This window comes from Schistocerca nitens, chromosome 1, assembly GCF_023898315.1.
Source record: "Schistocerca nitens isolate TAMUIC-IGC-003100 chromosome 1, iqSchNite1.1, whole genome shotgun sequence".
Lineage (NCBI taxonomy): Eukaryota > Metazoa > Arthropoda > Insecta > Orthoptera > Acrididae > Schistocerca > Schistocerca nitens.
Window position 1 is genome coordinate 924238255 of NC_064614.1, and position 20752 is coordinate 924259006.

Sequence of the window (20752 nt, forward strand, 5' to 3'; positions counted from 1 at the left end):
TAAATAAATGTATTACTGTTTTACAATTTTGAGGACAAATTATTAATCACCTTTTGACCAATGTTCACTACACAGAACAAAGGGATGCACAAAAAACAAATACCCTCAAAAAAAAAAGTTTTACATTATCCTGAATCATATAAAGAGCCTGCATGAAAATCGAGAACAAGATGAAAGGAATGTTACAAATTATTATTATTATTATTATTTATTTTTTTTAAGTAGACATTATGCTACAAGTAAAGTGAAAAATGATGTATTGCAATCATTTGAAATGCTTTCAGAAATTGAATAGCAAACATTTACAGTAAGTTAAGCTTGTAATATTGAATTATTATGTTTTTACAATCAATTTTTGTTAGTTCCATTTAGAATATTACACTTAAGTTATGTTTATAATATACAGGTGAAATGAAATAACTCCTACTTTTTCAATTTATATATGTTAAAATTCCATTACTCAAATTCTCAATTATATTGCAATTTCTTATAGTTTGGTTTTTCCACTGTTTGATGGAACATTCAAATGTGAGCTACCACTGGTACAAGCTGCCAGGTGGGAGACTTCTGTGTGGTCACTAGTGGTAAGTGCGGCCTGATGGGAGAATCGAATTAGCCACTGGTGGTACGCAACAGTGTGAATGTTTTAAGCACAAATTGATCACATGTACATCTCAGCAACATAATCAATATTACTGTAAACTGGGGGGATTAGAGACTCAGGTGTGAATAGGGGCAGCAATTCAGGAAAAAGTTTTATGTGTTACTAACGCAACGAAAAATCATTTGCCTGTAGTGAGATCTGATGTCCGAAACACCTTATGAGTTTGTTTCTCTGAAATACTTGGTTACTATCATCTTTGACTTATTTCAGAAGTTGGCAGCCTTGTTCAAACTCGTCATCTGTTTGTGTTGTTTTTGTTTTGGCGGTAATACTTCACCTGTACGTGCTACATACTTTTGAGCAATCTTTTCAGAAGTTTTCAGGTAAATACAGTATTATCACTATACACAAGAGACATGCTCAGAGATTTATGATACAATCATGTTTTTGTAGAAACTGTAATATATTTTCTCTTATGCTGCAACTTTTTTTTAACTTTCAGGGGTGAATAGGGACAGAATGGTTAGGAAATATCAGCGTGATCCTAGAGGTCATCACCACAAACATGTTACACAAGGGGACCTGGAAAGGGCTATAGAAGCCATTAGAAAAGGGATGTCACTCCGAAAAGCTTCAGAAAATTTTAAAATTGCGAAATATGCATTGCGAAGGTACAGCAAAATGCCTAAGCAGGAAATTGAAAACAGAAATAAGAAGGGAGGACAAACAGATCTTGGTGTGCCAACTGAAGTGAAGATTGTGGAAAGTGTTTTTACTTGTGGAAGATGGGGATATCCACTAAGCAAGTTTGACATACAATGTTTTGTGAAGTACTATTTGGACACACAAGAAAGAATAATGAAGCAATTTAAAAACAATCTTCCAGGTCCAAACTGGACACAATCTTTAATCGAGACACAGAAAGTTATTTCTCCATGAATATGCCAAAATATATACCAAAGCATGGCTAAAGTTACCTCACAGGATATTTTTTATTGTTTTGAAGAGTCGAAAATAACTCTTAATGGTGTTCCCCCAGTGAAAATACTAAATTATGATGAGACAAACCTGGCAGACGAACCTGGAAGGAAAAAACTTCTGTACAAAAGAGGCTGCAAATATTTAGACAGGGTTATGAATCAAACAAAATCCAATGTAAGCGTGGTGTTTGCTGCTTCAGGCGATGGCACACTGTTGCCACCTTACGTGATATATAAAGCTGAACACCTAAACGATCTGTGGAGTGAAGGTGATCCTGCTGGGGCAAGGTATAACAGAAGTAAGCTGGATGGACAGCAGTTGTTTCTTAGATTGGTTTAAGCCTATAGTGATACGTTATTTTCATTGTTTTGAGGGAAGAAAAGTCATTATTGGTGACAACTTGAGCTCTCATCTCTCTCCAGCTGTCATTGATTTGTGTGAAAAACATGACACTAAGTGTGTTTTCTTACCACCGAACTCAACTCATCTTACACAACCTCTAGATGTCACAATGTTTAGGCCACTGAAACAGACTTGGCGAAAGGTTCTGGAGAACTGGGAAAGCAGAACTAACAACAAGTGTTCAGGAATTGATAAGAAGTACTTTCCTTGACTTTTGAAAGAAACCCTTGAAATGTTATCACCAACCATAGAAAGAAACATTTGTTCAGGTTTCAAGAAGACTGGTATTTATCCTTTTAATGAAGACCAAGTTCTTAGAATGTTGCCATCTGAAGAAAGTGGAGAAGGCAGCAATGGCACTGTTAATGGCAGCCTGGTTGAATTCTTAAAGCATCAAAGGTGGCCTGATGATAATTTGCCAAAACTGGGTAGAAAAAAGAAACTGAACTGAAGGAAACCTGGCAGGAGTGTTCATGCTCAAGACTTGTCTAATCCAGTGAATGAATCAGAAGAAGATAGTGATGGTGACAACAGTGATCACAGTTATGAAGAGAGAGAAGACTCCAGACCTACATCTACATCTACACCATACGGTGCGTGGTGGAGGGTACCTCGTACCACAACTAGCATCTTCTCTCCCTGTTCCACACCCAAACAAAACGAGGGAAAAATGACTGCCTATATGCCTCTGTACGAGCCCTAATCTCTCTTATCTTATCTTTGTGGTCTTTCTGCGAAATGTAAGTTGGCGGCAGTAAAATTGTACTGCAGTCAGCGTCAAACGCTGGTTCTCTAAATTTCCTCAGTAGCGATTCGCGAAAAGAACGCCGCCTTTCCTCTAGAGACTCCCACCCAAGTTCCTGAAGCATTTCTGTAACACTCGCGTGATGATCAAACCTACCAGTAACAAATCTCGCAGCCCGCCTCTGAATTGCTTCTATGTCCTCCCTCAATCCGACCTGATAGGGATCCCAAACGCTCGAGCAGTACTCAAGAATAGGTTGTATTAGTGTTTTATAAGCGGTCTCCTTTGCAGATGAACCACATATTCCCAAAATTCTACCAATGAACCGAAGACAACTATCCGCCTTCCCCACAACTGCCATTACATGCTTGTCCCACTTCATATCGTTCTGCAATGTTATGCCCAAATATTTAATCAATGTAACTGTGTCAAGCGCTACACTACTAATGGAGTATTCATACATTACAGGATTCTTTTTCCTATTCATCTGCATTAGTTTACATTTATCTATATTTAGAGTTAGCTGCCATTCTTTACACCAATCACAAATCCTGTCCAAGTCATCTAGTATCGTCTAACAGTCACTCAAAGACGACACCTTCCCGTACACCACAGCATTGTCAGCAAACAGCCGCACATTGCTATCCACCCTATCCAAAATATCATTTATGTAGATAGAAAACAATAATGGACCTACCACACTTCCCCGGGGTACTCCAGATGATACCCTCACCTCCAATGAACACTCACCATCGAGGACAACGCATTGGGTTCTATTACTTACGAAATCTTCGAGCCACTCACATACTTGGGAACCAATCCCATATGCTCGTTCCTTAGTTAGGAGTCTGCAGTGGGGCACCAAGTCAAACGTTTTCCGGAAGTCAAGGAATATGGCATCTGTCTGATACCCTTCATCCATGGTTCGCAAGATATCGTGTGAAAAAAGAGTGAGTTGCGTTTCTCAGGAGCGATGCTTTCTAAAGCCGTGCTGATGCATGGACAGCAACTTCTCTGTCTCAAGGAAATTCATTATATTCGAACTGAGAATATGTTTGAGAATCCTGCAACAAACTGATGTTAAGGATATTGGTCTTTAATTTTGAGGATCCGTCCTCCTACCCTTCTTATATACAGGCGTCACCTGCACTTTTTTCCAGTCACTCGGGACTTTATGTTGGGCAAGAGATTCGCGATAAATGCAAGCTAAGTAAGGAGCCACTGCAGTAGAGTACTCTCTGTAAAACCGAATTGGAATCCCACCAAGACCTGGCAATTTATTTATTTTCAATCCATTCAGCTGCTTCACAACCCCAGGGATGTCTATCACTATGTCTTCCATACGGGAATCTGTACAAGACTCAAACAGCGGTATGTTTGTACGATCCTCCTGCGTGAAAGATTTCTAAAATGCTAAATTTAAAATTTCAGCTTTCGTTTTGCTGTCTTCCGCTGCCAGGCCAGACTGATCAGTGAGTGACTGGATGGAAGCCTTCGACCCACTTACCGATTTTAGGTAAGACCAGAATTTCCTTGGGTTTTCAGCAAGATCTTTTGCTAAGGTATGATGGTGGTAGTGGTTGTATGCTTCGTGCATTGCTCATTTTACAGCATCACGAATCTCTACTAACTTTTGCCTGTCCTCATTCTCCCGATCTTTCCTGTACCGCGAGTGCTACTGCCTTTGCTTCCTAAGCATTCTCCGAATTGCGCTGTTAAACCATGGTGGGTCTTTTCCGTCCGTAACCCACTTTTTCGGCACATACTTGTCCAATACGTGATTTACAATGTGTTTAAAATTTGCCCATAATTCTTACACTTCCATCGTACCAGAAGTAAATGAAGTCAATTCATTTACTAAGTGGGATGCTAACAACGGCTTATCTGCTCTTTCTAGTAAGAATATTCTCTGAGCCTTCTTGACTGACTTTTTAACTTTCGTAACCATAGTCGTAATGACAACATCACGTTCACTAATCCCTGTCTCGACACTGACACCGTCTGAGGTCTGGTCTGTTCGTGGCAATCAGATCTAAAATATTTCCATTACGCATTGGCTTTCGATTTAGCTGCTCAAGACAGTTTTCGGATAATGTGTTCAAAAGTAATTCACATGACAGCTTGTCTGTACCACCTGTAATGAATCCATAGACATTCCAGTCTATACTATATAGGTTGAAGTCGCTTCCGACTAATATAGCATGATCCGGGTACTTCTGCGATACAGAATGTATCTGCGATACAGAATGTAGACTCCCTTTGAATGATTCTAGAACTGTCACGGTGGAACCTGGTGGCCAGTAATAACACCCCATAATTAACTTTATTTCCCCTAGCCCTGTTAAATGTGTCCAGATAACTTCACAATCACACTCTACTTTGACCTCAGTAGACAATATTTTTGTCAACTGCAATGAAGACACCACCTCCTTCAGTGTCTAATCTGTCTTTCTGATACACGTTCCAACCCTCTCTAAATATTTCAGAACTTCCTATCTCAGGGTTCAGCCAGGTCTCAGTCCCGAGAATAATTTGTGCGCCACATGCTTCCTGGAGGGCAGTAAATTCAGGAACTTTATTCTGAACACGCTGAAAATTTACTGCAAATATCTTGATAGCTGAAATGTCTTTACACTGAGCGCGTCCTGATTTCCCTGCCTGCACGTCGACTGGTGAGTGTTCATCAGGACACCTCGTATTACTGCCTAGCCTAAAAAACCCCCATGTGCACGCCACAAGTACTCTGCTACGTGAGTAGCCACTTCCTTTGTGTAGTGCACCCCTGACCTATCTGGGGGCGTTCTACAATTCCCCACCCAATAGCGCAAGTCTAGAAATCTGCAGCACAAGACCATCACAGAGTCGACGAAGCCTCTGGTTCAGACCCTCCACTCAGCTCCAAACCAAAGGACCCCGATCTACTGTGGGAATGATGCTGCAAATAGAGAGCTCTTCTTGCACCCCGCGTGCAAGGCCAGCGGTCTTCACCAAATCCGCCAGCCACCTGTACGAACTGAGGATCGCCTCAGAACCCAAGCGACAGGCATCATTTGTGCCGACGTGAGCAACTACTTGCAGACGACTGCACCCCGTACACTCGATAGCCACAGGCAAGGCCGCCTCCACATCTTGGATGAGGCCCCCCGGCAGACAAACCGAGTGCACGTTGGATTTCTTTCCAGCCCAGTACGCTATTTCCCTAAGGGGCTCCATCACCCGCCTAACATTGGAGCTCCCAATAACCAGCAAGCCTTTGCCCCCATGTGCCTGCTTGGGCCCTGCTGAAGGAGCAGCCACCTGCCCACTGACAGGATGAACGAGCGAGGCCAGCCGGCCAGCTTCCACATTGACCCTCCGCCTCGAGCGACACGAACGCATTGCAGTCTGCCGCTCACCCTGAGGTGAGGGCGGCCCCAACGCGCCGGGTACACTAGAAGGTGCCTCGGCGGCTGAGTCAGCAGACGCAGCAAGAGACACCTGGGGTGTCTCAATCGACGCGCCAGACCCCCGCCGTCGCTGCACCTCAAGGCAGCAGCCTGAAGGCAGCTGACCGTGGCCAACAGCATGCTCAGCCGCGCGGACCGTGACAAGGCACCTCAGATTGCTCAGCTACCCCGCGCGGCCCTTATGCTTATGTTCAAAGTATCTGTGATTACATAGCTGATACAAACTATACAGCAGAGTTTATCAAGTTGCCTAAGTGCCATTTTATACGTATATTTCACATTTAATTGATCATATTGTACTAACATTATCTTCTTTGTATGTACTCTATATAGCAACTACTGAAATGCGAAAAATCACTAACATTAATATCTATGACTGCTAATGACCAGTGTGTACATGTAGTCTTTCTTCAGGTTATATCTGTCATCAATAATCAGTGTTCTGTTTTTAAATTTCATCTCCATTGTCATGAGCAGCCAGCAAAAAGTGTCAACTGATATAAATGCAAAATTCTGGACTAAAGCTATGGAAAACTGGAGCTGCAACACAGTGTTAAGTAGAGCACGACTTCCACAGATTTCACATTTATGTATAAATTGAGGCACTTAAAGTTCTTCCTTTCTTTGGTCATTTTGCTTGCATTGTAAAAAGGGTACATGTACATGCAAAATAATCCTCTCTGAATATCAAGGTTTGGATTAGGGCTAACTAAATAGTTTATTAGTGCCAAAAAACGATAATGCAGTGTTCAAAGGCTATGTTCATTATCTTGTGTTCTGTTCTCTTCCCTTCAGTTCCCTCTGGTTTGAATGCTTGTTCACGCACACAAGTAAATGGTAGCAAGCCCTAATATACTGACTGAATCAACTGTTGTTAGTGTATGCTTACATTCCCTCTGTTGTAAAGGGAACTTAAGGACACCTCTCCAAATGTTAGTTGCTTGCTTGGCAGTCAATCTCCCAAGACAATAAATGCTGTTTTGCTTCAATAGCTTCAATCAGACTTGATACCATGTACAAACAAAAGAATTTAGAATTCAACGATTTGTTTGCATTACACAAGAAACAAAGGGAATCCAAAACTGAAAAAAGAGAACCACTGAGATAACAAAATGTTGCAAAATCTGAGAAAAAGAAAAAAAAACAATGGACCCAGACAACATTATTTTCACACGCAAACTGACTGACATGCAATCTGTTGCTGCTAGTGCCAAAAATACCTCAAACTTACCTGACTGGTAGATTTTCTTTTCACAAGGTGGTTCTTTGGGAAAGATGCAGCACAGCTGTTACGTTTTTTTATTGTTATGAATTTTCTAACTATAAAATGTATTATGAAAGTTATTTAATAATTTGAAATGATTAAAATACAAGCATTAGAGCATACTGCAACACTTGAGACAATAATACAGAATCACAAACAAAAACATTTTTGATTTTGTAATCAGCCTCGATTTTTTCAGACTTGTTCATTTGTCACTGAAATACTGCACTCTCATCAATGTATTAAAAATGGGAATGCCAAAAAGATTTGTTTCTACTTAAGATGATCCAAGCACATATTAAACTTGTTACTGTAAATACCCTCATGTGCAAAAGTGAAAGACTGGTGATGCGGTCGAGTTTAAGCTTGTTCTGTGAACATACGCAATGCAACCTCTGACAGCCAATGAGCATTCAGCAGTGTACTGAACACACTGTTGTGAGTCAGTGCAAACATAAAATGTGATCGTGGTGAGTTATTTAGTGAATTTTTACTCCATTTGTTGCTTGTTGCCTTCAATGATGATAACCAAACCTCATCAGTCCTTTTCCTTCACTCCTCTTCCTTCCCCTTCTGCCAGAAGAAGGACCCACTGGTTCCAGAAGGTTGCGAACTTTAATACCTTTATATGTGTGTTCTCCTGCCACTGCTTGGAAAGTAGATTTTTTATCCATCCAATTACATTATATAATCTAATGATCTGTAACACTTTTTTTTTTTAGCAACGGGGAGATCCGAAATAATTCTCTCTCTCTCTCTCTCTCTCCCCCCGTCTGTGTGTGTGTTTTTTTTTTTTTTTTTCTTTCTTACCCTGGTTTACAAAGAGTGACATCTTATATTGGAGCATTGCACTTCTTGAATTTTGGAATATCATTATCCATTTCCCTTTAAATTTAGTTTCAGTAAGCTCAGTTGTAACATCTTCAACTTTTGTAGCCATGTCTTCCTCCGTTGTGTGTAATATTACAGTATACTGGTAATTTTTACTTTTGGACTGTCTAACTACAACTGAATGAAACAATTTTCATGCCATACTTGTTTCACCTTTACTATATGCAAGGCATCTTCAGTGGCAGGTTGTGTGAATGATTTTGTACATGTTATCTTTCTGTTCCATTTTGGTGCTGTTCCTCTTCTTATAATTGCCACTTTTGGTTTTTATTGCCCACATTTCACAGCACTAGGAACCGAAAACTTGTTTTGATGCAATATTTTGGTTTGTGTTGCTGACTGTCAGATGAAAACAAGTGTTTAGTTCCTAGTGTTGTAAAATGTGGAAAACTAAAACCCCAAGTGGCAATTGTGTAAGAAGAGGAACAACACAAAAAATGGAAACAGAAACATAACATGTAGAAAATTGTCCACACAACCTGCCACTGAAGATGCCTTGCAGAGAGTAAAGGCGAAATGTGTATGGCATGAAAATTGTGTTTCATTCAGTTGTAGTTACACAGTCCAAAAGTAAAAATTATCAATATACCGTAAAAGCTCTGTTTTATCTTCTACTGTGGCTTAGTGTTCACTTTGATTTCTAACTTCATCTTCCCAAGGAAACATCTCTGACAATATTAATGTTTCACAATTACAGTGTATCGCCATTTGTTGAATTCACCAAAGTAATAAGAATGACTTTTAGTTACCAAGACCATTTAATAAATAATTACTTTACATGATTGTATTGCAGTCCAATTTTATGTACATAATGTTACTTAATTTAAGTACACACTTCATATGCTAATTAGTTCTGAAACTGTTTCACAATTACAGTTTCCACAGTAAGTGAATGGCATTGGCAAAGCCACAATCATTGAAAATCAAAAACAGTAAGCCTGTCAATGTTGATATTGAAAGCACATAAACCAAAGCATGTGCAATTACTGGGAAAGTTTTTCCAAAAATTATAGGCCGCACATAGTCCACAACAATTGCTTCAATACCCCTGGAACAAATATAAGATGCATTTTTAGTTCCACAATTACAAGTAATAAATTAACAAAGCAATTTGTTAACTTCTGCAGAAATTTCATACATCTGTAACAAAACCATTATGCAAACAATACATCTCAGCAACATTGTTTCAAATCTGGATATGAAACTATTTCTAGTTTTGCTAACTTAGTTATAATAAAAAGTATGAGGATACAAAATGAAGAGAAAAATGCTAAGTTACATACTTGTCAAGCACACTGTTTGATAACTAAAACCAGAGATGCTTCAATCTTGAGATTTTTACAAAGACTTCTACGTCTACATGCCCATTCTGTGATTCATACTACACTCGTGTATGGCAGAGGGTTCATAGATTCTATGCACTTTTTTGATATGTCTTCTGTCAACACTATCTGGTAAGGATCCCATACCATACAGCACTAGCCCAGAAGAAGACTGACAAGTGTAGTGTAGGCAGTCTCTTTAGCAGATTTGTTGCATCCTCTACTTGTTCTGCCTTCCTCACAATATTAGCAATTTAAGTTCATGTTATAAATACAAGCATTCTGCCTTGAGCAGAACATATATTTCCTCTTTCTCACTTTTAAAAATTAAAACTACACTGTATGACCAGGCACATTGACAATGAGGTGCCAACAGGCTGCCGTATCACCCTCTGCCACATGGCATCAATTAGATGCATTATGGAGGGTCATGGTGTCAGCACACCAATCTCCTAGCCATTGTCAGCTTACCGGTTCTGGGAGCTGCTGCTCCTCATTCAAGTAGCTCCTCAGTTGGTATCATAAGGTTGAGTGAGCCCCATTCTAGTCCTCCCACAAAAGAAATATTCCGGACAGTACCAGGAATAGAACCCAGGTTCTGTGCATGGTAGTACGACATGCTGGGCACTCAGTTATGGGGGCAAACTTTTCTCACTTTTATCCATACAATTTCTGAGCCACTACACCATAATCAATGTGTTTCTTTTTTATTTTAATTAAAAAAGTATATTTCATTGTTTTTAGCCTTGTGCAACACAAGTGAAATTTTTATGCATTTTATCATCAACAACATCACTGTCAAACTGCTATTATTATGACTTTTATTATGTTTAGTACTTAATGCTAATATAGTAAGAAAGGTTAGTGTTGTTTATACCTGTAAATAGTTCTGATAATGGGAAAATCAATGCACATTTGTAAATGACTGGAAGACCTATGACAAAAAGTAAGCATAACAATAGCTCTTATTTCCCTTTCCATTTTATTACAGAAGTTCAGCAAAAATGTTTCACATGACTGACTTTCCAATCACCTGCACTAAAGCAAGCAACAGCCAAATGAACAGCTAAGGAAAAGAAAATGACATCCACTTACACTGTTGTAATAGCAACAGGACATTTGGGTAAAAATGAGATGAGGCTCTTGCTTTCCATACTTCGGAAAGGCTGTGACTATTACCAATGTGGTCAAATTCTTAAGTGCTGCAAAGTTCTACCAATTCTACTGTCCCCTTCAATATGACAAAGTATGTATTTTTTGGCAATTCTATCTAACACCCATCTGCGAAAACAACACAAATACGACAAAATCTGTCTTCAGTAATGCACTTTATCAAGCAAAAAACATTAGAAGGAACTTATTAGCACCTAAAAGTAATGACACAGTTTTGTCCCTGTATGAAATGTCTCTTCTCATGAAATTATTGCTGTGTGATGATGCTTATTTTACTGTATTCTAGTGGACTGAAGTGAGACATTGACAAACCTGGCATAGCTTTACTAAGTGGACAGAACTTCCAATGGCAGAAACAAGAAAGTATCTTTAACAATGGCAAAACAAAAATAGTGAATGTTGATTGATGGCACTTCAGAGCACAAAATAGAAGTTCAGAGAGACAGAGTTGAGAGTGATGATACAGTCACACTGATTTCCATTTGTTGTAAGCAATGGAAATTGAAACTAATGTGGAGATTGGTAAGACTGCTTTACGCACAGCTAGTTTAAGCCTTCTAGAAGCCCATAAGAGCTGTATTCCATACAAGAAAACCACCATTTCAAGTCACTAGCTGACGCCTATTTGAAATACACCAGTCAATATCCATGATTCTAAAAACATTTACTGTAGTCATTTAAATCCGCATGGAAGAATTCCAAATACCTCCAGATAATTCAAATTTGGTAATATATTAATAAAAAAATAATTTAATATATCTTTTGGAGTAGCTCTGCCCCTGAGTAATAGTCAGAAAGAAGGAATCGTTCTTGCTGAAAGTACAGCTCTCAAAAATATTTCTAAAGTTGCAATCAGTATAGCTGCAACCAAATTTTTATGAAAACAAATGTGTATTATTGTTGCAACAAACCAGTGTGAAGATTCTCTCACTATGTCGACAAAACTGTTAAGTGAGCAACAGTTATGAAAAATCAGGTTATTATTTATTACTTACAGACTACTGGAATGATGACTTATAGCATTACTGGAGTAATTCAGACAGCCATTAATGGTCATGAATGAAAGTGTAACACTTGCTTTAAGTTCAAACAGCAGGCTCCAAATATGGGAACATGCAGATGTGGTCTAGTAAATATGTATCTGAATACTATCAATGAAACATCTGATGGACTGACTAAGTAACTGTAGCATGTAACTTTGGTAGCATAAGCCACATACATAGGAAGAATCAACATGATAAAGATGGTGATGCCAATTGCAGTTAGGCCACTATTTCTGTTTTAAACCGGCCCATTTTTGTATTGAATATCATACAGAAAATTAAATCATTTGCCTGTGATAACATGTTTCCGAGGGGTGTTGCACGTTAAGTGGGACCAGGTTGGTTCTAGAATATTTACTGATAATGCCACAACTCAATTCTACAATTTTTTCTTTCATTTATGTACTATTCTGAAATTATGAACAACAGAACGTGGGTATCCACATCACATAGAGGGGATACTGAGTTGCTGACAGGCACTACTTTCCTACGAAAGACTGCTATACATTTTAGCTTTCAGCCAAAATGCCTCCTCTTGAAGGTGAAAATACATTCACATAAGCACAACTCACACATACAACCACTGTCTCTGGGTGCTGTGGCTCGACTGAGTCGTAACTGCGCAATCAGGTGTGGGTGATGGCCTGGGAGGTGGAGATACCAGGGAGAGGTTGGGAAAGGTGTAGTGCTGCTTGTGGGAGCAAGCACTGACATGGTGGTGACAGGGTAAGGCTTCCACAAGCAATTTGAAGGTTTCTTTTTTTTTTGGGGGGGGGGGGGGGGTTGGGAAGGGAGCACAAAAGGAGAGAAGTAGGGAAGGGGGAAAAAGACTAGAGGTTGTGTAGGCAAACTAGAAATCTGTGTACTGTGTTGTGTTGGATTGGGAGCAGGAAAGGGTATAGTAAGTGGATGACAGGAACTAGCGAAGGCTGAGGCAAGGGGGTTACGGGGACATAGAAGATATTGCAAGGAGAGTTTCCACCTGTCCAATTCAAAAAAGCTGGTGTTGGTAGGAAGGACCCATATGATGCAGGCTGTGAAACAGTCATGAAGTGAAGCACATTGTGTTGAGCAGTATGTTTGACAACTGGATAGTCCAGCTACCTCTTGGCCACAGTTTCAGTGGCCATTCATGAAGACAGGTACCTTGTTCCCAAAATGAGATTTTCACTCTGCAGCGGAGTGTGCACTGATATGAAACTTCCTGGCAGATTAAAACTGTGTGCCGGACCAAGTCTTGAACTCGGGACCTTTGCCTTTAGCGGGCAAGTGCTCTACCAACTGAGCTACCCAAGCACGACTCATGCCCCATCCTCACAGCTTTACTTCTGCCAGTACCTCGTCTCCTCCCTTCCAAACTTTACAGAATCTCTCCTGTGAACCTTGCAGAACTAGCACTCCTGAATGAAAGAATATTGCGGAGACATAGCTTAGCCACAGCCTGGGGGATGTTTCCAGAATGAGATTTTCACTCTGCAGCGGAGTGTGCGCTGATATGAAACTTCCTGGCAGAGACGAGGTACTGGCAGAAGTAAAGTTGTGAGGACGGGGCGCGAGTCATGCTTGGGTAGCTCAGTTGGTAGAGCACTTGCCCACGAAAGGCACAGGTCCCGAGTCAGAGTCTTGGTCCGGCACACAGTTTTAATCTGACAGGAAGTTTCAGATACCTTGTTAGTTGCCATGCCCATATCAAAAGCAAAGTAGTTGCAGCTTAGTTTGTAGATCACATGACTGCTTTCACAAATAGCCCTGCCTTTGATGGGATAGGAGATGACCATGATCAGACTGGAGTAGGTGGGAGGATGTAAGGGAGATCTTGCATCTAGGCCTATTGAAGGAATATAAGCCACAAGGCAAGGGGTAGGGAGCAGGGGTGGAGTAGAAATGGACAAGGGTATTGCATAGATCTGGTGGGCAGTGGAATACCACTGTGGGAAAATTTGGAAAGATAGTGGGCATGCTGTTTCTCATTCTAGGGCACAGCAGGTAGTCAAATCCTTGGTGGAGAATGTGCTTCACTTGCTCCAGTCCTGGGTGGTACTGAGTTATGAGGAGAGTGCTACTTCTTGTGGCTAGACTGTGGGTATTTAAGAGGTTAGGTGACTGAAGAAACGAGGCAAGGGAGATTGTTTCTGTACAAAGTTGGGAGGATGATTTCGGCCTCTGAAGGCATCAGTGAGACCCTTGGTATATTTGGAGAGGGAATGCTTTTCACTGCAGATGTGATGTCCACAAGTTACTAAGCTGTATAGAAGGGTCTTCTAGGTATGGAATGGGTGGCAACTGTCTAATTGGAGGTATTGCTGGTGGTTGGTAGGTTCAATTTGAACAGAAGTACTGCTGTACTCACCCTTGAGGTAGAGGTCAACACTGAAAAAGGTGGTTTGTTGGGTTGAGGCCAAACAGATGAATTGGTTGGTTGGTTGTTTGGGAGAAGAGACCAAACAGTGAGGTTATCGGTCTCATAGGATTAGGGAAGGATGGGGAAGGAAGTCGGCCGTGCCCTTTCAGAGGAACCATCCCGGCATTTGCCTAGAGCGATTTAGGGAAATCACGGAAAACCTAAATCGGGATGGCGGGACGCGGGATTGAACTGACAGATGAATTGAATGGGGCAGAAAGTGATTTGATTCTGGTGGAATGCAGTCTCACTGAGGCCTTCACAGACCGAAATTAACCTCCCTATCTTGTACAGAAACAGATCGAGTCTTGTCCTTCCAATCACCTACCAACCCCAAGGATCCACTGCCCAGCCACAAAGGAGGAGTCCCCTCTCGACTCAGTACCACCCAGTACCAGAACAACGGAATCACATTCTCTGTGAGGGTTTCAACTACTTCTTGTCATCATGCCCTGAAATTTAGATTATGCCGTCCACTATCCTTCCCACCCTTTGCACAGTGGTATTCTGTTGCCCCCAAACCTATGCGATATCCTTCTACATCCCTACTCCCAACCCCTTGCCGCATGGCTCATATCACTGCAATAGACCTAGATGCACAACCTGTCCCATACATCCTCCCACCATCCCACCCCACCCTGCTATTCCTCATCCCCACCCCATGCCACCTCCTTACCCCCAGCAACCATACCTGATTGCTGCTCCCAACACGCACAGCTGCGACTCAGCCTGGCCACAGCAGCCACAGGCAGTGCATATGTGTACACGAGTTGTGCTTGTATGAATGTGTACATGACTTCTGCTTCAGAAGAATGCCTTTTGACCGAAAGCTGACACATATAGCAGCATTTTTCGTGTGCCTGTCAGTGACTCAACATCCTACATAATGTTGTTGTTATTCCGTCCTAGATTTTCCATTGTTAGAATATTGGTACGCTATTATCACTGTGCCACCACAATCAAGGTGGCAGTTGGTCAAGTAGTTGTTACATACCCACTGATTGGAGAGCCTACATTCAACAAACCCAAAGTGTGGTGAAACGGGGAGTTTCCAAAACTGGCTAGCTGTACATGTGAAACAATCTGAGAAGTTTTCAGCAAATCATATTAATTAAAATATTATGTTTTCTGCAATTCTGTTCATTGCCTTTAATCTTTTTTTTTTTTTTTTTTTGAGAACAAGAGCTGAATAATCCTGAACTACAGGAAACAGGGGCAGCTGGTTTGTCAGAATCATTTTTCTTTCACATTATAATCTAAAATTTATAAGAAAAAGATACAATAAGGATTACATATCACATTAAAAACAAAATATCCTTACCAGTGACTATGCATCACAAGAGACAAGGCAAGAAGACAGTCCAGTGGTTGCGATGGAAAAATTAATGCTACAGGAACCACACCGAGCAGTCCAGCAGCAAGTATGCGTTCCGCACTCCACAACTTAGTATGGTCCCCTCCATGTGATTTTTCTGCTTCATTTTTCACACTGCTAACAGCAAAATTTCTGGCACAGACCAAATATGTTGCCTGTGTTCTGTTGCTATAGAGATTCATACAATCACTCCTGCTTGTCTTTGAAAGACTGACAAGTGACGGATGAAAATCCATCTTTCTCACTGCTGACCCTAATCTGTACAAGGGGCTGCTGCTTGTTGACAACTTCTTGCATACTGGAAAATGACAAGGGAGCATTAAGTGATACAATGTAATCTGACGGCACTGTTTATGATATACAGATCTTAGTTTTGATAATTTAATATTTTGATGAACATGCTAACAGTCAGACCCCATTAAATAAAAGCACTTTATCCAGCAAAAAAAAAAAAAAAAAAAAAAAAAAAAAAAAAAAAAAAAAAAAAATTACAAAATTATTATCACTTAAATGATGCATCCAACATAACTGTCATAAATCACCATTGTTTCTTGGTAAGAGTCAAGATCAGGGACAACACATTCACTTACTTGTTATACAGAGAAATGTTGGTGGTGTTCACTGTGAGTCCTGACATGAGAGCAAAGCAGTTTGTCAACAGCATGTTCAAAGCAGTAAACACACATGTTGATCAGCAATGAATTGAAGTAACTGTGCCAAATACCAACATGACTATGACCACGGATTGTGTAATCACTTCAGGAAAACTGGTTATAATCCCTGAAGTTCCCAAGACAGTAAGCATAATAAAAATAATAATAATCTGAGGCTCATGATATAAGATGACATCACTACTCTAATTGTTCAGTAACCGTAGTTGAGCTTTTCCTCATAAACCACAACCAATCAATCCGCTTCAGAACATGTTAAGAATATGTTCCAATGATTTCAATTCCAGCACTCAAAACACACGATACTATTCTCCCACTGGCTATGAGAAAGCCAAAATATATACCACAGAGAAAAAGTGCCTTGGTTGATACTACCCCTGTTCTAGTCTTTAGTTGCATACCTTGTGTAATGCTTTATTGGCAGCAACGTAAGAATGTGTTCTTGGACAACATTTTGGGAAAATAATATCATCACTATGAAAAATGACTTGAAATCAACCATGAAAATGAAATATTACGGAGTAGGGTGCAGAGCAATAATTACGACAATTAGAGCAACAGTTTCAAGTCTCCAATCTTTTAATCATAGTTTATTATCTTAAACAATACACTTCGCTCAACTAGAAATCTTCATTTGTCTGTCATGTTTACATGTTTGGCAAACTGCAATCAATGGCATTTCTCAGATTAGATCTGAAGTACATGTGCGTCTGAAGTAGTACTGCTGTTGGCGTATCAGAAGTTTACACATGCATGGTTAATAAATGCATGGAAAACAGCAAATATGAGAGCTGAACAACAGATAGCAACAAATTTTCTATTCTATCTTTCAACTCAACACGTCAAGAAAAGGACAGAACATAACAAACAAAAAATGAAATGAGGACGACTTAGCAGTGGAGGAAAGTAAGTAACTGTGCAGGAAATGATGAAAATAAGTAACAGTTTCAGCAGAAGGTATGCAAGATAAAGATCTACTCAACAAACAACATACAGCAGCTATTATCCCCCTCCTAAACATAAAGGGACAAAAACAATTGGTTGAAAGGCAGATGAAAGTTAACAGGAAATGAAAAAGAGCATCAACCTAAATTAAATACTGTAATACACAGTACTTTTGAGTAACACCAATTATCTCTCCCGATAGCAGTGCTAAATGATACTCAAACTCGAGAATGATCACCTAATTCAGGTTTTTCTACAATTCCAATGAATATGACTACATCCTCCATATACTGTTAATTTCTTTAGCATCTCTCTCTCTTTTTTTAACCTAACTAACAGACTTTGGAGAACCCACTGTCAACAGAACTGTAAAATCTGTGTCAGAATAGTGTGCAATTTTCAATTTCAGATCTTTATAATTTCACTGTCTGGATGCAGATTTCAACGGTTCAGCATGTAATAATTTATCATGGCATGCAAATGATGGAAGTATGAATTTCTGCAAAATGTTCATACAATCCTTTGTGTGTTAATGGCAGCAGACTCCTGAACACTGCCTGGATCTACCTCTCCTTTCATTATACCTAACACCGTTTTAGCAACAGACTAAAATACTATCTTTGTCATGATAAAAATAATCTGTCATCGGGTCACACACAGTACGCAGAATCACCATTGCTTTGACACTGCTTGCAACTCCACATGCGTAAATGGAGCCAAGACTATTGTCAATCATAATTTATGAACTGTACAACTAATTACTGCATTATTCGAAGTTCAGTCATGCACAGAAGTCACTAAAAGCATTAACTTACCTACTTATTGAACATTGTACTCATTACATTACGGTCAGTTTAAAATTTGCATACATTTTGCCAAATGTTTTAAATGAATGTGAATGAACACAGATAAGAAATGAGAGTACCTTAGTGGCTGCAACGTACGCACCTATGTACTATGTACAGTCCAATTACAGAAAAACTACAGCTCTATTATTTTCCTGGCAAAGGCTGATACACTGTGAGGTTTAGACACTAATGCAACATACATAACAAACTTGTGTTTCCATTTAATGTATTTGACAATGATACATTAGTTTAAATGAGCAACACCTCTCAACCACTGCACAGGCCATGTACAGAAAATTTACACAATTCATGCTTACAGCTAACGTGGCTGTAGACGTAATGTAATGTAACATAAGAATAATTACGAGAAATTCATACACAACAGCTATGCATATCACAAGCCAGCTTAGCACTACTATCAATGGCTATTGCTAACAACATGAAATATTTTGGAGTGCTTGGATACACGCTAGTTTCAGAAATTCTGTTGAGCTTTGGTAGCACCAGCTAACTGTAATGTCATTACGATTACCCTATGGTATATACACTGCAGGTTCAAAAATATTATGCACACCTCAGTAGCTCATATATTAATATTCAGATCTAGTACTGAAATAAATTAATTTATACCTTGCAACGAGTTTGGTACAGATCTTAAAATACAACGGAGTGCCATTTCTTTAGAGGGTTGCCTGTTCCTCACACAAGCAAACACCTATTACTTTAATCCCTTTTTTTGCTCCACCCGTAGATAGTTTTCTCCAAAGATAAAATAATCAATTGGTGAACAGAGGTAGCGAACATACGCCACTAATAGTCTGCGCAATCATTAGCGCACATATAATCTGCGCAAAAAGACCTTAGCGTATGAGAAAGAGCTCTGCGCAGAACCAAGACGAACGCAAACACGGAAATATGTTTTGGAAAATTGCTCACATCTTTCGATGCAAATCTAAACTCACACACAAATCACGGCGGGTGGACAGGAGCTGAATGAGAATCTGGGGCATGAAATGTGTTTGAGTCAGTTACACCTTCGCACATGTTAAAACTTCATCATGACACAGAAGCTGGTTTCATTACAGTGTGTTCTTGATTAGGAGTTATTGTGTGTATTACACTCTTTGAATTACATTGTTAATGTGTTTGTCGTATTCTGCTTTATTTCTTCTCGCATGTGTAGCATTGTGCGAAATAGATGATACTATTGTAGGCGACTTGCCTACAATAAATAATTGCATAGCCGTCCGGTATAATGAGTTAACGAAAAAATATTTATTCGCAAAAACTCTCAATGAGAAGAAACTAAAAAAACAACAGAGAAGAAACAAAAACTAGGAGACTCTATAGTCTTACGACAAAGATAAAAAACATGACCAAAAAAAACTCTCGCGCACTTTTGATATCACTTTGCATCAGACATTAAAAATATCACTGCAACACAGCTCCCCCCCCCCTCCCTTAAAGTGCGGAGCCTCAGGGATATCTTGATACTTGAATTTTATTCGACGTCCAGCTCTGGCGTGCGTCGGGTGTCACGGGGGCAGTGACGTTGTTGTTTGTGGTGGTGATTCACCTGTCTCGGACGATGTACTGAACGGTGGTTCGGTATGCTCTGCGTTCACCATGTGTTGATGCACAGGCGTGGTGTCAGAGGTCGGAGAGGGTAAAACCCATGCTGGCTTGACACGTTCAATCGATACCTTTGTCGGAACACCATTGTACATTATGTCCACGGTATGCTTATTTCTACTCAGCGACTTGCCTACAACAAATAATTGCATAGCCGTCCGGTATAATGAGTTAACGAAAAAATATTTATTCGCAAAAACTCACAATGAGAAGAAACTAAAAAAGACAACAGAGAAGAAACAAAAACTAGGAGACTCTATAGTCTTACGGCAAAGATAAAAACTGACCAAAAAGAACTCTCGCTCACTTTTGCTATCACTTTGCACCACACATGAAAAATATCACTGCCACACCATATTTGTTTTAATTTCATATGACACAGAAGTAGTTTCGTCGCATAAGAATTCTGTGGACTGATGTACATTTATTCCTCTTTATGAATGCCTGTGTGAACTGCTCAGATTTAAATGCGTTGTAAGTACATCATCCATATTCTTATTTCAGTTCTCATCTGGGTTTCATACTTTCTCGCATTTAATGCAGTACTCCATGTTAGCAACTTTTGACAGAATTGGTATTCAACTTTATTACATCTTGTCACAGAATCTGTTTCTCCTTTGAATGGTATTACTTCTTACCACTTAGATTGCTTTGTGAGCTTAGTGAGCAGGTGTTCTCCCTTGAAAATGCTAAAAATGTAATAGTAGTTACCGTAATATGTTCACATGTAATTAAAAGGTCCTACAAACAATACATTATAGCAAAAATTAGTGTACTACAATTAACCTCACACTCAAATAAAAATTTAAAACCAATTAATACACACTCTCATGCTTTTAACATTGGATCTACTATTGAATTCTATATAACTGGAATTTAATAAATGCAGTAGCATGCGTTCATACTACATCACACAATCCCAAGTACAACTGAATATTTTTTCTGCATACTAGTACCTGTCACAATAACTACATACTATGTCACTAACACTACAAAGCATACTCAGTGG

General features: G+C 39.7%; 1 protein-coding gene across 1 annotated transcript; it reads right to left on the reverse strand.

The window, feature by feature from the left end:
* Positions 1-9072: 9072 nt before the first annotated feature.
* Positions 9073-18897, reverse strand: LOC126193075 (succinate dehydrogenase [ubiquinone] cytochrome b small subunit, mitochondrial). Its single transcript, XM_049932658.1, has 3 exons — positions 18742-18897; positions 15594-15945; positions 9073-9381 (listed from the first exon to the last, which is right to left on the reverse strand). Exons 1-3 carry the CDS (start codon positions 18785-18787, stop codon positions 9204-9206), a joined length of 576 nt encoding a protein of 191 aa, XP_049788615.1. The 5' UTR covers positions 18788-18897; the 3' UTR covers positions 9073-9203.
* Between the last annotated feature and the right edge of the window lie 1855 nt (positions 18898-20752).

Coding starts and splice junctions, on each gene's coding strand:
- LOC126193075 (XM_049932658.1), bottom strand. CDS start 18,787: ATGGCACTCCGTTGTATTTTAAGATCTGTACCAAACTCGTTGCAAG. Junction 15,946..18,741: donor TGTACCAAACTCGTTGCAAG/GTATAAATTAAT, acceptor GTCATTTTCCAG/TATGCAAGAAGTTGTCAACA. Junction 9,382..15,593: donor CTTGTGATGCATAGTCACTG/GTAAGGATATTT, acceptor TATTTGTTCCAG/GGGTATTGAAGCAATTGTTG.